General features: G+C 39.1%; 1 protein-coding gene across 2 annotated transcripts in view; it reads right to left on the bottom strand.

Annotated features, from left to right (window-relative positions):
* The window catches only part of CYP27C1 (cytochrome P450 family 27 subfamily C member 1), a 252,242-nt gene that overhangs the window by 100,867 nt on the left and 133,935 nt on the right, over positions 1-17,440 (bottom strand). For both annotated transcript variants that reach the window (XM_086957149.1, XM_086957150.1), the window contains one exon: positions 3,484-3,650. In XM_086957149.1, the coding sequence (XP_086813275.1) occupies positions 3,484-3,650 (167 nt within the window). The remainder of the gene's footprint in view (positions 1-3,483; positions 3,651-17,440) is intronic.

Raw genomic sequence — 17,440 nt, forward strand, 5'->3', positions numbered from 1 at the left:
AGAGACACGGGATGGATGGGTGCTCTGCTGCCTCAACAGCCTCGCTGAAGTGCTGGTGCACTTGCTCTACTGCTCAGCGTTTGGACAGGAACCGCCCACTGCCATAGCCTTTCCTCTGCTCCTACTATACACCACCACCACCCATTGCTCCGCACCCTGGCGCTGCACTGCCCAAACCCGGAAACTGTGAACCGGAACCCTATTTGCAGAGTCCAAGGACAAACAGAAACAAAGTCCTTTACCCCTCATCACTATGGCATGCAATACGAAAAGAAGTTACTGAGTATACACACCTGTGCTGACATGTAATGTCAGAAAAGGATTTCACGTCTGGCTATAAATATGATTCCTTTACGAACTGCAAATCAAAAAATGTAGTTTATGGGAATACTTGCCCGTGCAAGAAACTATACATTGGTAAAACAAACGAGGAAATAAGATTCAGGATTTCTCATAATAAATCACGGATCCGAACAAATGTACAGACAGCACCCCTGGTGAACCATTGGAGATTAAACAACCATACAGAAAAAGATCTGAAATGGACTGTGATTTCAAAAGTTAAACTAGACACTAGAGGTGGAGACTTGGAGTTGAAATTGACCCACAGAGAAGCTCTACTAAGCGTCAAATTTAACTCAGCAGTGAATGGATTAAATTAACTATCTGAAATCTATAAGCTAGGATGAGGACTCTGTTCAGCTTAAGTTGTGTTGCACTCAGTCACCGGCATGCCACTAAGCCATATTGTTACATCAATCCAGAATAATTATTATTTTTATTGCCCATCACGTGGTCTAAACCAGTTTACCATAATGAATTCAAATAACCTGTGGTGAGCTGAGATCATACAATGCGATGCATCACGAACAAGATTTTAACAACGTGACTTTTCTAAAGGTTCAAGGGATTGCTTGTAAAGATTGACGCACAGAAACTAAGCCATAATGTATACTCACTATACGTTAGTGTTGTGTTGGATAATATAAAGTATTTTTATATTGACTACAACGCCTAGAATGCCTGGTGCGTGAGTTTCATCCATCAATTAGAGTAGAAAGAGAACGCGATCAAGTGTTACCGTAGGAGCGTCAGAAAAAGAGCTCCGTCTGAGTTCTAACTCGGAAGCAGTCTCCCGCATTACTCGTTGTCATTTCAACAGATGTAAGAAAGGACCGCCGCCCCTTAAAACGAAGGTATGTGGGGGCTTTTGCAATCATAACACGAAAGGCCCTTTCTACTTTGAACGATGCAAGTTACAGGCGTCTACCACCGCTTTTCTCGTTACAGCGCGGCGTTGAATTGATTTGTGTTACTGTCGTGAAGGGGCTGCGGTGTTGTTGTGAAGCTCCCACAGAGAATCTCTCAAAGTAAGTTTTGAATCAATGCGACATACTTAGCTACAAGGTGCTTGTTGGTGCAATACCTAGATGTGTTGATTCATAGCGGTTTCCATTTGTTTTTGGTGCAGAATAAACTACTTGCATACAGGCTCCCCTGTGCGATTCTGAAGTCCGTGTGGCTATGAGTAAGTGCCATGGAAGGGATATTTAACGTTTGGTAGAAGTGGTCGTGTTGTAAGGTGTTTTCTAAGGTTGTCCAATACAATTTGTTATTTCAGATCTCGGATCAAGTCCTCAGTAGATATATAGATCGCCTGATCTATTAAAAGAGAGTAAGGTAAGCCTGAGACCCTGGTAGGGGTGACAGAGGGAGGCAGGAGCGTACATTTTGTCATAGTGAGTAATTCAGACTTTTGTTCTGTTTGTGTCATTGCAGCTTGTTTGTCCTGAGGAGAACACCATTCATTTTGGGGTGTTCGAAACACGTCGACCTGCTAGTTGTGACCTATTGAGTGTTTTGAATCATTTAAATAACTTTTAATACGTACAAGAATGATGTAATTTATGCACCTTAGGTCTTGTTATTTTGTCAACAAATATGTCTATGTTGAACAAAAAATTGCAATGTTTTGGTTAGTGTGAAAGGATGAATGTGTGTTTTTGCTGCTAAGAATGTGTAATTTGGAGTGTGAATCTAATATTGAAAGTGTGATTGGGAGTTTATGTGAGATGTTAAATGTCAGGATGCGGGATTTATTGTGTAATGTATTTTGTAATGTATAAATAATGGTAAATATTGTTGAATAATCCATTCAAATAGAACTATGAATTAATTGATTTTGAAAAATAATACAAAACTGAGAGTCAAAAAGATTAAATGATCACGCCTGTTTAGGTCTATGTGACTTGTTCGGAAATAAGGTAAAAGTATTTATCAGTAGTGGCTTTCTATTGTTTGTTATTGAGTGTGGCTATACATTTCAGCACCCGTCTTTGATCCCCAGAAGGAATTGCAAAGAAAGGTAGCCTTAAGAGGTGCAGGAGGAAGAGGATTGGAAAGGCAATTAGATCCTGATTTATACAAAACCTACTGGAGACGTAGAACAGATCACAGATGCTGAGGTGAATGTGAAGGAGATAAGAGGATTTAGGAAAGATTAGTAGATCCATTGTGTTCTACTGTCTAAAGCGTTGACTTTAAGACGGAGACTTTAATACTGGCAGTTGGAACTTAACTAACCAATTTAGTAATCCTGGGCTAATCATTTTATCTTTCCGTGCATCAGGCTGTAAATATGATTAATGCAAATAGCACCTGCATAATGTGCTATCTAATGCTGCCCAAACGACAAGTTCACTCTCATCATAATAACGTTAATTTAATCTGGTCTCATTTAGGCCTCATGTGTAGCGCACACATAGACGAAGACGCACACAGACACTGCCTCGATACATTCCTGTGTACAACACATCATGTTGACTCTTTGTACAGCACACCAATGCTCATTGCAGTTATGTCTGTGCTATAAAGGTGCAAAAAAAAAAGGCCAATGACTTGGACCACGTAACTGTGTTCTCCAGTGTTAGGAAGTGTGTCCACCTTGCTGAAGTATGTTAACATTGTTAAGCATAAGTAAATTCCCGGCAGTTATGAGAGGACTCAAGGGCCCATGAAATTAGGTTTTGTAGTAGAGGAGCTTCTCTTTAGTCTGGCCAGCAACTCCTGCACCTACCAGGGCGGGTCTGCCACAATTTTGCCCTCCTCATTTTCCGAACACTATTTAGTTGTACCGTAGGTTCAGATCATAGCAAAGGCAATGCCCATCCATAGCATGCCAGTGTTTGCAAGTTCTCTTTTTGTGGGATGCAATAAAATACCCTCATATTCGTCTGCTCCTCTCAGTAACATGGAGTTAAATTCTGCAGGTGTATGTGTAGTGACAAAGTCTTAATCCTGTCAACCAGCAAAACTCCTGCACGAGTTTGTTTAGACATGTGCTGTTTTTTCTGGCATGTCATTTGCCATAAAGGGAATTATATTTTTTTAAGCTGAAAAACACATCAAGGAAAATGAAACAGCAGTAGAAACATAACATATACGGCAGATTAGGACCATCTAGACTAACGGCTTTCCCCTTACCGGAGGGTTTCCTTGAGAACGGCTCTGATTAGAGGCAGTTTTGGAACATCCTCTGCATTGGGAACTTGGTTTTTCCCCAGGTTTGTGACAATTTCCTCGTACACCCTTTGTTGAACATCTGGATGCTTGGCCAAAAGTAATGTTGCCCAGGACAAAGTGAACGAGGTCTAAGAAAAGAATCAAACACCATCAAGAGGAAGAAAAACTTTGGAGTAATAATGCAAGTTATGACATGTCACTTAGTTATAGTTACTTTCAAGTTTTATTTTTACTTAATGCATAGATTAACTAAAATCCCATGGCACTTCAAATCACTGCGCCATGGGCCAATGACTCCCAAGTGCGGGTTATGATATCACACAGTTCAACAGACCACTTAAACAGAAACAAAAGAGACAATGCCATGCTCATCATAAAACAATGTACATAGACGTCAATTTTACAGTGTTGACTAAAGTTGAGATGCCAAGCAGGTGCTGCTTCAAAAGCTTGTTATTTCACTACCCCTAAATTCATGAAGAAAGGTTGAGAAATGTTAGCAATCGATACAAGAGAATGCCTGAGAAATGTAAAGTTCCCAAGCCAGTCTCTATGACACTTGTATCTCCTGGAAATTGGAGGTGAACCCATACAAATCTGGTAATCAAGAGAACGAGACACCCTAAATTCAACTGCTTGCATGAAAATGATTTATAATCTTAAGTGGTATATGGTTTGTAACCAGGTAATAGTATGGCATTAAGATAAGAAGGATGTAAATAAAACTACCAACAGGGAGCGCTGTGTTTCAGCTCTCACCTCGCACCTCTCACCTCTCCCCTTTTTAGGTCGAGCCTACAGCCAGCGTGCATGTGCTGCTCTGCTAGACTTGTTGTGGTAGAGTAGCAAATAGAAGCCCCACCCACTCTCGGCCCATATTTGCCATTGGCTGTGCCATTGTCTGTCCTGAATGCGGACTTCTGATTTGCAAATAGGGTTGTTAGTCCCTTCTTAGTACAGCTTCTTCTTTATTTTTCACCTCCCTGGCGAATGGCCCCTTTATTTAGACTTTGAGCACTATTTTCTTTAATGAGGTTCTCCTACTGCAGGCATGACATACTTTGGTGCCTTCTTTACACCCCCCCCTGTCCACCCTCCTGTTGACCCTGCCTTCTTCCCCTAGCCAACATCCTTCCTGTTGTCTGTGCCTTCTGCCCCCACCCACTCCCCTCCCGTTGTTAGTGCCTTCTCCCCACCAGACGTCACGTTGTCCGTGCCTTCTCACCCTTCACTCTTCCATTGTCCGTGATGCCAACCATTTCCAATGGAATAGGTCTTGTGTAAATGGGAGACCTATTGCATTGGAAATAGTTATTTCTCTCTTGTAGGTAGAGCTCTATGTTATGGTTCCACCCCTCTCATCAAGATGGGGAGTTTGATGGTGGACAGTGACATTTGCTATAAGGTGTGCTTGGTAGCGCTGGCTAAAAACATCATGCAAGCACCAGCCATTGCACAAGACGAAGAATTGTAAATTTGATGATACCATTTCATTGCGGTTGTTAATCATAAGTATATGGTGCTATCCGGGTCACTTTATGAAAGCAACTTCTTCTCACTTTCAAATGGCTTCACGGCATGTATGTATGCTAGTTCAACTTTGAACAGTGAGGATTTGTATATCAATTTTCAATACAATTACACAAGAGCTGTTTATTTAAACACAAGTAATTTCGAAAATGACTCGTTCACAACTGACAATTCGTTTTCCCTGATAAGACCAACAAATAAGGATTCGGTTATTCTCCATGGGGTAAGATTCTCAATGATCTTCACATGAAGGTTGGGTGCATTAATTACATTATTGTATTTATCTCTTTTTAATGCGCCACCTAAAAATAATAAAAAGCAGAGACGGCTGGCATAACGTGCCCCATGCCCTCACCAGCCCATTGCGAACGCGTCTCCTCGCGCCGTAAGTCACAAGGGTAAAACAAAACATTACTGCAGCCTCTGAGGTGAATCGCTACTCGAGCCCATTAAGGAATTACCGGTTTTGCAAGAATGTACAGGAATGTGCACATGGCACATTGAACCAGGCCTCGTATGGAGTCCAACACATCATCATATTAAACAAGCGGTAACTAGTCAAAATATCGAGTTTTTAATTTCGACTAGACATAATATCGAGTCAAAAATATAGAATAGACATAATATCGACTAGACATAATATAGTCTACAAAAATATCGACTAGAAAAAATTAATATCCACTAGAATAGCAATAATATCGAATCAAAAATATAGAATGGACATAATATCGACTAGACAGAATATAGACAACAAAAATATCGAATTTAAGGTAAGTTAATATTAATATATAATTTTTGTGTAATATAATTCTGTAGCGGGTTGTGGGTTTATAAGGGAATAGAGTGGGAAGTAATTTAATTATAATTAATTAAATATGTTATTTTGTTTATTGGTATTTATTTACAATTAATTGTTAGATTATTATTAATTGGTAATAATTAAAATATAATTGGTAATTCATTTTAATTGATTAATTGATAAATATTTTATTTTTAGTAATTTATTTATTGTAGCGGGTTGTGGGTTTATAGGGGAATAGGGTGGGAAGTAATTTAATTATAATAAATTAAATATGTTATTTTATTTATTGGTATTTATTTACAATTAATTGTTAAGTTATTATTAATTGGTAATTAATTAAAATATAATCGGTAATTATTGTAATTGATAAATATTATATTTTTAGTAATTTATTTATTGTAGCAGGTTGTTCGTTTATAGGGGAATAGGGTGGGAAGTAATTTAATTATAATAAACTTAATATGTTATTTTAGTTATTGGTATTTATTTAGAATTATTTGTTAATGAATTAAAAATTGGCAATTAATTAAAATATAATTGGTCATTACTTTTAATTGATTAATTGATAAATATGTTAATGTTATTGATTTTTTCTGTAGCGGGTTGTGGGTTTATAGGGGAATAGGGTGGGAAGTAATTTTATTATAAATAATTAAATATGTAATTTAATTTGTGGGAATTTATTTAGACTTAATTGATAATTCATTATTGATTGCTGATTAATTAAAATATAATTGCTAATTAAATTTAATAGAATAATTGATAAATATGTTAATTTTAGTAATTTATTTTCTGTAGCGGGTTGTGCGTTTATAGGGGAATAGGGTGGGAAGTAAATTCATTATAATTATTTAAATATGTTATTTTAATTATTGGTATTTTTTTTAGAATTAATTGCAATTTATTTATTAATTTGTAATTAATTAAAATATAATATGTAATTTATAGTAATTGATTAATTGATAATTATGATACTTTTAATAAATTAATTTCTGTAGTGGGTTGTGTGTTTTTAGGGGAATAGCTTGTGAAGTAATTTAATTGTAAGTAATTACATTTTTAAATAAAAAATGTATTGAGTTAATTTTTTTAAATACTTTTAAATTGTAATTATTTTAATATTAAGAGGTAAATAATTAGTATTAGTAGGTAATTTTTATTATTAAATAATTTGTATTCGTATTTTAAATTGATTATTTAATATATTTAACACAATTGTAAAATATTTTAATTCATTTGTAATTGGTGTTACTATTTATATTATTTATATTTAAATAAGAAGAATTTATTTGCACTACTATTGCACTCACTGTAGTTGGAATAGTAATTTTACCCCTACGCTATCCAACGCTTTCCCTACTGTTGCACTCTCTGGAGTGGTAATAGTAATTTTTACCCCTAAACTACCCAACGCTTTCCCTACTGTTTCACTCACTGGAGTGGGAATAGTAATTTTTACCCCTACGCTATCTAACGCTTACCCTACTGTTACACTCACTGGAGTTGGAATAGTAATTTTTACCCCTACGCTATCCAATGTTTTCCCTACTGTTGCACTCGCTGGAGTGGTAATAGTAATTTTTACCCCTACGCGATCCAACACTTTCCCTACTTTTGCACTCTCTGCAGTGGAAATAGTAATTTTTACCTCTACGCTATCCAACGCTTTCCCCACTGTTGCACTCTTTGGAGTGAGAATAGTAATTTTAACCCCTACGCTATCCTACGCTTTCCCTACTTTTGCACTCACTGGAGTGGGAATAGTAATTTTTATCTCTACGCTATCCAACGCTTTCCCTACTGTTGCACTCACTGGAGTCGTGACAGTAAATGTAACCCTTTCGCTATCCTACGGTAAAAATATTGTATATGTTTTGTAAATAATATGTATGTATGTATATATATATATATATATATATATATATATATATATATATATATATATATATATATATATATATATATATATATATATACAGCGCCTGTTCCCAAACGAAGAAAATGGGCACGACACACCTTTGGGATCTTTGAGAGAGATTCTTTATTGATGGTAAGAAGTGCGATGCTGGCAGTCCATGAAACACGTTGGCAGACGCATTTCAGCCTTCTTTGCCTTTCATCAGTGCCGGATTTCACGGGCTACTCGCTCCAACAGGGTGTCTGACAGGGTTCAGGTGAAGTGAAGTCCGTCTCTGGTTGAGTGAAGTTACACCCCTCCTCCAATTTAAAGGTATACTGTCTCTACGCATTCTCTCTCCTGAGCAGAAGCATGCTGGTATCTGTAGTCCAGTTGGGGCTCTATGCCGTGATAGAACTGCTCCAAACATCCAGTGATGTTTCCAATTAATATGGACTTGGGCCACACACCAGCTCAAGTGCCCCGAAGAGTAAAAGATGTCTCTCGCAAATCCCTTGTTCCAGGCAATGCGTATTGCCTCCTCTCCTCTTATATATATATTTAAAATATATTTAAAAAATTTAGTTACATTAATTATTTCTCAATTTTACGTTTATTTAAGTATTTTAAATATGTTTAAATTAATTTAATGTATTATTATATACTTTTAATTTACTTTTAAGACATTTAAAAAAGACATTTAAAAAAAAATCAATATTTTGACAGTCTATATTTTTTACAGTCGATATTTTGGAGTCAATATTTTTGTACTTACCTGTTTGAAGATAGAAAGTCGATATTTTTACCTCGATATTTTGACTGTCGATGTTGTGTCAGTGATCCAAACAAGCATTTGCAATGCAATAGGTCTTGCGTTTACGTGTGATCGAACTATTGGCATTGTAAATGACAATGCCTAATATTAATGTTTTGATTTTTAAAACATAAATAGAAGGCATTGTCATTTACAGTGCTAATAGCTTAAACTCCCGCAAATGTGCGATCTATTGCATTACAAATGCTTGTTTCTTGAGTGTGTTTGATGAGGCAAAGAAAGAGAATGATGTATTTGTGAATTAACAGAACCCTGCTCAACATCAGATTAATTAGCGTGAGCACTCAACTCGGTGGGTATAAAAAAAATAACAAAACTGTCTGGATTGTGCAAGAAATCAGGTTCCAACAGGACAGCTTTTGACAAAGTTCTGTGCAGTTTCAGGAGTGGTGTAACAGATAAAGTCCATCAATGCAGAAACCCTCGAGTACACTGCAGTGCTATGGGCGACTGCAGGAAGCCAGGCCATCTTCAATAAAATCATAGACAGATAAGGGTACTTTCACCATGTTCTGGGTTCTTTTTATTTTACTGTGCTTGATTAACAGTTTAATCTTAGATTTAAAACTGGCCACATTGTATTAGTTGGAAGAATCCCAAAAAGACTGATGAGCTGGTAATCTTCAATGCACCAAATTCTGTCGCTAAAAAGTTACATAAATAATGGGAATTGGGTTGATGAGAGGTAACATTGGACAGTAACGCTCGTAAACCATATGCTTCTTGACGGTTTTCACATGAAGATTATTACTTTTATCATTTTCGTATGCCGCAATGAAGTTACATTTTTGTAGGGTCATTCCAAAAAAGTCAGCTGGTATTTCTTATGAGACTGCAGATCTGAGATTCTGCGAATGAACCAAGGACAAGGAGCTTCAATTCCCTTTCATCAAATTATAATGCATGGCATTGCAACCCAATAAACAACAGACTTGCTCCTCCCTGCTCTACTAAAACAGCGCTCAACAAAACAGTCTTAATGAAAATAGTTGTGAACTCTAGCAGACTAGCAAAAGCTAAACTTACTGAGCAAGGGTCAATGCTGGCAGTTTAATTGGATAAGATGCGGAAAACTTCCATATGTTAGGCCAGTGCAGAGAGTAGCATATCTGAGGGACAATATATATTCATTGTAATGAATAGGACTTTGAAAAAAGAGGTATTGTCCAAACATAGCCTGGTAATTCTGAAAGATCCACCTCATCAGTCAATATGGAGCGAAACTGTACATATGTTTCTTTCAAAGTATTAAAATTAGTTAAGTTTCAGGCATAGAATTGTGGACTGACAACACATACAGCATGAGACGCTTTGCCAGACCTCATTTCAACAGAATAATTATTAAGAAATCTACTCAGAACTAGCAGCACCTTGAGGGACACCCCAACCTTGAGAAAGCCCACACTGACACAAAGAGTGAAGCAAGTATTGGCATCAATCAATTGAAGTGTGCTTTATTAGATGAATCTACTCTTTCTCTGAATAATAATGGACTATATCCAAGTTAAGTTTATTGTACCACAATAATTCATTGCTTTCTTGAAGAATAAACATTACAAGTGATCTAATCAGGATAATGGATCAGTGATTTCATTTGGCATCTTATCAGTGATGTCACTGGCCATGTCATGAGTGATGCATAGATGTGAGGTCATAAGCAGTGCATTGTGGGGGCGTAAGATTTAGTTAGCTCAGGTAAGTATTACTGCTGAATGCTGGTTTGTTTGAGTGAAATCTAGGCCTAAACTGTAACTTCGCTGTAACCTTTGTTGGTTTAGTGAATTTCTAAAACTTAAAAAAAAAAAATCAAACTATAACGTTAATGTAGCCTTTGGTTTTTTTAAGTGAATTTCCAAGTTTTTTTTAATTTTATTTCCTAACTATAGCGTCCTAGTAACCTTTGTTTTTTCTGAAAAAAAATATATTTTAGATATATATTTTCACTGAAAAAAAAGACATAGGGTTCAGGGACGTTATAGTTGGAAATTAGCACTTAAAAAACCTTTTTAAATTCAGTGAAAAAATCATAGGTATCAGGAACGTTATAGTTTGAAATGAGCATTTAAAAAAACTTAGATATTCACTGAAAAAAACACAGGTTTCAGGGACGTTATGGTTAGTTGGACATTTCACTCGGTCAAAACCACAGAAATGCAGCCGTTATACTTAGTTGAAGTAACTATAACTCACCCCCCGCAATGCACTGCTCATGACGTCACATATTACATCATTCATGACATGGTCAGTGACATCACTGATGTCATCATCTAGTGACTGTGTTTTTCTGTAAAGTTTAAATATGTTATATATATATATATATATATATATATATATATATATACACACACACACACACACACCATGGTGTATTGAAGAATGAGTGGGTGTCTAAGTGTCTGAATGGATGATTTAGTAGATGCATGACTGACTGTATAAGTGTGAGTGATTAAACGTGTCTTACTGAATGCATGGGTAAAGTGACTAAACTGTGTGAATGTCTGTATCAGTATAACAGTTGGTATGTAAGCGGCTGCATGGGTTGGTGAGTTGCTACATGAGTGTCTATAAGGGTAACTGATTGGTTGTCTGAGTATCTGAATGTGTGCCTGAGTGTCTGTGTGGGTGGGTGGGGGTATGGGTGGGGGTGTGCATAGATGTGTGAGTGGGTGATTCACTGGGTGTATTGGTTCAAGAGTGCATCTGTGAATGGCTGTATGGGTGGGTGGGTGAATGTGTATATGGGTGTGTTGGTGAGTGAATGGATGGATGTCTCAGTGGTACCTGTGTGAGTAACTACTTATGTGAAAGGCAGTATATGAGTGTTGGAGTATATAAATGACTATATGTGAGAGTGAGAGTGAGTGTGAGAGTGGCTGTACGGATGAGTGTGTGCTTGTGTCAGAGTTTGTATAAGAGAGTAAGTATGTGTTAGTATCTGTATAAATAAGTGAGGTGGTGTGTGTATAACTGTATAGTTGAGTAAATGGGAGTGTGATTGATTCTTTGCATGACTGACAAGGTTTGTGAGTAACGCTATGGATGAGAGGTGATGTTGTGAGTGTTTGTATAGGTGTATGAGTGAATATGATAGTGCTGTATTGATAAGAGACTGCATGTATGAGTGACTGTATGGGTGAAAGAGTGGATGCGTGTGTAGACCTAGGAATCAGTGAGTGGATATGTAGTAACTGGTATTGGTATGTCTATGGTTTTGAAAATGGTAGTCTCTGGGTGTATCAAAGGTTATATTAGGGTGCGAGTAGGTGCATCAGATTATCACGTGGATGATGTCATCAGTGATGTCATTTGAGTTGTCATCAGTGATGGCACTGACCATCTCATGAATGATGTAATATGTGAGGTCATCAGCAGTTCATTGTGGAGCGGGAGTTATAGTTAGCTCAACTAACTGTAACAGCTGAATTTCTCTGGTTCTGTACGAGTGAAATGTCCAACTAACTATAACGTCCCTGAAACCTTTGGGTTTTTTCACTGAATTTCTCTGGTTTTTTAAATGCTAATTTCTATTTATAACGTCCATGAAACATGTTTTTTCAGTGAATTTCAAAGGTTTTTAAATGCTAATTTCTAACTATGCCTACAGAGCTAGGACATGTGCAGGAAAGGGAAGAATGGTGCAGAAAAAAGCAAGAGAAATGCAGAGAGGCAACATAAGTCCAGAAAGAGGAAGTAATTTGCAGAAAGAAGCAAGAGATATGCAGAAAGAACCAACAGAGGTGCTGCAGAAAGAGGCCTTATTGCAAAGTCATCCTGTGGCCTGGGTACCTCCCAACTTGTTGCTGACTGGTACTAGTGGTAACTGACTGACTGACCCTAGGCTCTGCCTAACCAGGCCTGGAGCCAGTACTATGCTGAAAGACACTTAAAATACAGTGAAGACACCTGCATATACTAGGGTACCTTATGGGTTGGGGTACCCATGTGTGTGGCATGACCTCCCCTGTAAAGCCCTAGTACATAATAGGGCAGGGGGATTAAAACTTCCTCTAAGTCCCTAGCGTAAAATTGGGCATGGCAGTTTGTAGACCAGCAGCCCTTTTCAGCATTTGCATGTGTGCACTGCTGAGCCCGAGGTCAGTTTGAAAGTAGCCCTGTGTGTGCAGAAAGAGGCAAGAGAGGTGCAGAAAGAATGAAGAAAGGTGCAGAAAGCTGCAAGAGAGGTGCAGAAAGAAGCCAGAGGGATGCAGAAAGAGGCAAGAGGGGTATAGAAAGAGGTAATAGAAGTACAGAAAGAGGCAAGAGAAGAAGTACAGAAAGAAGCAACAGAGGTGCAGAAAGCAAGAGAAGTTCAGAAAGAGGCAGCAGAGGTGCAGAAACAAGCAGAAAAGGTCCAGAAAGAGAAGAGGGGTGCCGAAAGAGGCAAGAGGGGTGCAGATATTTATAAGAGAGGGGCAGAAAGAAGCAAGAGCAGTGCTGTAAGAAACAACAAAGGTGCAGAAGGAGGCAAGAGGGGTACGGAACGAGGCAAGAGGGTTGCGGAAAGAGGGATGAAGTGCAGAAAGAGGCGAAAGGAGTGCAGAAAGAGGCAAGAGGGGTGCAGAAAGAGGTAGGACCAGTGCAAAAAGAGGAAAGACCGGTGCAGAAAGAGGCAAGACCAGTGCAGAAAGAGACACAGGATTTGCAGAAAGAAACAAGAGCGGTGCATAAAAAACAAGAGAAGTGCAGGAAGAGGCAAATGAGGTGCCAAAAGAGACAAGAGAGGTGCAGGAAGAGGCAGGAGAGGTGCAGGAAGAGGCAGGAGAGGTGCAGAAAGAGGCAGGAGAGCTGCACAAAGAAGCAAAAGAAGTGCAGACATAAGGCAAGAGTAGTGCAGAAACAAGCAACAGAGGTGCTGAATGATAAAAGAAGGGGCAGAAAGAACCAACAGAGGTGCAGAAAGAGGCAATAGGGATGTATACATTTGCAACAGAAGTGCAGAAAGAAGCAAGAGCAGTGCACAAGAACCAATAAGAGGTGCAGAAAGAGGCAAGAGGGGTGCAGAAAGAGGCAAAGGTAGTGCAGAAAGAAGCAACAGAGGTGCAGAAAGAGGAAGGAGAGCTGCAGAAAGAGGCAAGAGAGGTACAGAAAGAGGCAAGAGCAGTGCAGAAAGAAATAAGAGAGGTGTAGAAACCATCTGGAAAGGTGCAGAAAGTGGGAATAGGGGTGCAGAAAGAGACAAGAGGGATACAGAAATTTGCAAAAGAGGTGCAGAAAGAAGCCAGAGCAGTGCAAAAAGAAGCAAGAGAGGTGCAGAAAGAACCAACAGGGGTGCTGAAAGAGGAAGGAGAGCTGCAGAAAGAGGCAAGATGGGCACAGAAAGAGGCAAGAGAGATACAGAAAGAGGCACGAGCAGTGCAGAAAGAAGCAAGGGAGGAGTAAAAACCATCAGGAATCGTGCAGAAAGAGGGAATAGGGGTACAAAAAGAGGGAATAGGGGTGCAGAAAGAGGCAAGAGGGATACAGAAATGTGCAAAAGATGTGCAGAAAGAAGCTAGAGCAGTGCAGAAAGAACTAACAGGGGTGCAAAAAGAAGCAAGAGGGGTGTAGACAGAAGCACCAGAGGTGATGAAAGACAAAGGTGCAGAAAGAGGCAATGAAGTGCAGAAAGAAGCAACAGAGTTGCAAAACGTGGCAAGAGAAGAGCAGAAAGTGGCAAGACAGGTGCAGAAAGAGGCAAGAGAGGTATAGAAGGAAGCAAGATAAGTGTAGAAAGAGGCACTTGATGTGCAGAAAGAGGCAAGAGGTACAGTAAGAGACAAGAGAAGTGCAGAAAGAGGCAAGAGAGGTGCATAAGGAAGAGAGTGAGGTGCAGAAAGAGGCAAGAGAGGTACAGAAAGAGGCAAGGGAAGTGCAGAAAGAAGCAAGAGAAATGCAGAATGAGGCAAGAGAGGCAAAGAAAGAAGTAAGAGAGATGTTTGTGCGCTATTAGTACCAGTTTAACACCCACATTTAGCAATAAGTAACATGTGAGCATTCCAGCTTTGCAAAAGGCCTTCCACCAAGCTGTAACACGCCACGCTACATTTTTGGGAACATTTGAGCCCTTTGAGCTAGAAACAATGTTTTTTTGTTCAAATCTGCAGATTATGCAGCAGATGATGGAATATTTGGCAAATGCAGAACATTTTTAATTATGTGAAAATTGATGCAGCTGAACAGTCACATAATTCCAGTGGCCCTGCTCATACATCCGACTAGGTCCAGAAGTGCTCCTCAGTGGTTCCTTCTTTTTCTGTGTCTCATTGAGTTTATGTTTAGCCTCTGTGGAAATGAGGAAGACTAAACCTGCGGTTACCACTCAACAACACAGACTACAATACCACAATTACTCTCTATAACACACAATCCCACTCCACATAATTCCTATACACTAAATACCACATACTTTCTATCCACATGTTTTCACTACACAACATACTACATAATTCCACTACACACAACGTACATCCACTCTACTCCCCAAAAACATTAGTAAAAATATTTTACATTTACAACGCCAATAGCTCTAACTCTCACAAATGCGAAACGTATTGCCTTGCAAATTCTTGTTTACCTAGTAGCCGCGTTTGCAAAGTGGTGGAGAAAGGGGGCTGGGCCTCCAACCAGCGCTCAAGAATTCCGCTGCATAGGACTTACAGGAGGTACCAGGAGGACTTCTTAGTCCCCAAAGACCATCAGGAGTAAAGTAGACTTTATTCCCCAACCAGTAGTGTGCCAGGAGGCGTGTTTGCAGTTTGCTGTATGGGACTTACTGGAGGTAACAGGAGGGGTAGTTGGGGTAGTTGGCCACAAGGACATTATTTGGGGGCCAACTACCCCTTCTATTACCTACAGTAAGTCCCAATCAGCAGGATTGCTAAGTTCTCTTAGCAGGGCACGCCCCCTTTGCCCACCCTTCTGCAAACGCGCCTCTTGGCACGCTCTTGGTTAGGGGATTAAGTTCCCTTGCATCCTGAGGGTCCCTGGGGGCCAACTAGCCCTCCTGTTACCTCCAGTAAGCCCCGCACAGCTGAATTGTTGAGAGTGGTCAGAGGCCATGGCCCCTTTATACACCACTGCCACGTGGCCCACTCACTCATCAGAACTGATAATCATTAGTTCACTTATAAGCTCTGTAGATGGTTTCCTGGATACGCAGAGGGAGGAATGTGCATAGAAGTCCACCATGTGTGCTTTTAGAATCACTAATATATGTTAGCTATTCGTAAAGCACACATGCAACCACATGCATCATTGCACCCGTTTGCGATTCCTAAATTGCGAAAATTAGGGAATTGCAATTTAGAAATCGCAAACGGAAATGCATGAATAATTCGCAAATATTTTTGCGATTTCTTAATTTTCCTTAAATGCGATTCACATTTTCGAATCGCAATTAAGGAAAACCTTCCCATGATTCCTATGGGCCAAAAGGTCTATAGGAATCAATGGGAAGGCATTAACATTTTGCGATTTTCATTTTGCGAATCGCAATTTGTTAATGCATTTCAAGGGTGCTGAGGGGGGTCCAAAGGACCACTCCCTGCACCCTTGAAATGTTTTTGTAAGTGCAAGTTTCACACACACATGTCCAAAGGACATGTGTGTGTGTGTAACACGACACTTTCAAATATGCATTTTTGAAAGATTTCGCAAATTAACACAAGGTTCAACCTCGTGTTAATTTGCTCCCCTATTTGCAAAATCGAATTTTTTAAAACATTCATGCATTGCATTTAAGGAATCGCAAAAATGCAATTCCTTAAATGCAATCGCATTTTTAGAAATCGCAAAAAATTGCGATTTCTACACAATTGTTTAATGCATCCCAAAAAGTGATTTCGGAATCGCAAACGGCCAAATTTTGCGATTCGCACCGGTTGCGACTCCAAAATCGCTTGATGCATGTGGCTGATGGTGCTTTTAGGCTTGTTCAGGGCTTACAGTGAGATGAAAAAACTGGGGGGTCTCTCAAGGGGGCGTGACTGATGTAATTAAGGGTGCAGATTAAAAACATTTGAGCTAAAAATCTGTGCTTAGCATAGTTGCCACGTGATTGTTATTGTGCTACCTCTGGCATTGCATCGAGATATATTGTATTGTAATTGCATTTAATATAGCGCTTGCTCCCCTGGTGTGGTGGTGAAGCACTTTTTCGGCGAGTAGCATGCTACTCTGGAACCCATAAAGCATTAGTGGTGAAATAGTATAGTAAAAACAGAAAGTAATTTTGAGAGGTGGATATGTTAGTCAGTTATTTGGATTGAGAACGATAGTGGAGGGATAGAAGCGGGATAAAAGATTTTGCATTTCTATAGCGCTTGCTACCCATAATGGGGTGTTGAAGCTTTTTTTTTGGCGAGTAGTATGCTACTCCGGAACCCATAAAAGATTAGTGTTGAATTAGTATAGTGAAATCAGAAAGTAATTTGAGTGGTGGGTATGTTAGTCAGTTATTTGGTTTGAAAAGGATAGTGGAGGGATAGAAGAGGGAAGAATTTAGAAATATATTTATATATATGTATATAAAACTCTGCGCAACTATCCTTCTAGTAGGGAAAGGAAGCATCTGCAAGGATTTCCTTGGGGATCTTAAAATGCCAAAGCATGAACCTGCCAATTTTTGGACTTGTGTCTCCATCATGAAATTCGGCATTTATTTGAAAACACTTATGTTAAAATCCCGAGTTATGTGGGGTTTTGCATATTAATCCTACATTTAGACATGTGCTCCACTGCAAGCACTGCTAATCTGGTTGAACAGCATAACTTGTGTTCAAAGAGCCACTGTTAGCTCTCTATGCTGGTGCGATTCCACCAGTTGCCCTAATGACAGCTGCACTGGGCACCGAGACAGTAAGCTTTTATAGACAAT

Source organism: Lissotriton vulgaris, chromosome 2_1 (assembly GCF_964263255.1).
Source record: "Lissotriton vulgaris chromosome 2_1, aLisVul1.2, whole genome shotgun sequence".
NCBI classification, from domain to species: domain Eukaryota; kingdom Metazoa; phylum Chordata; class Amphibia; order Caudata; family Salamandridae; genus Lissotriton; species Lissotriton vulgaris.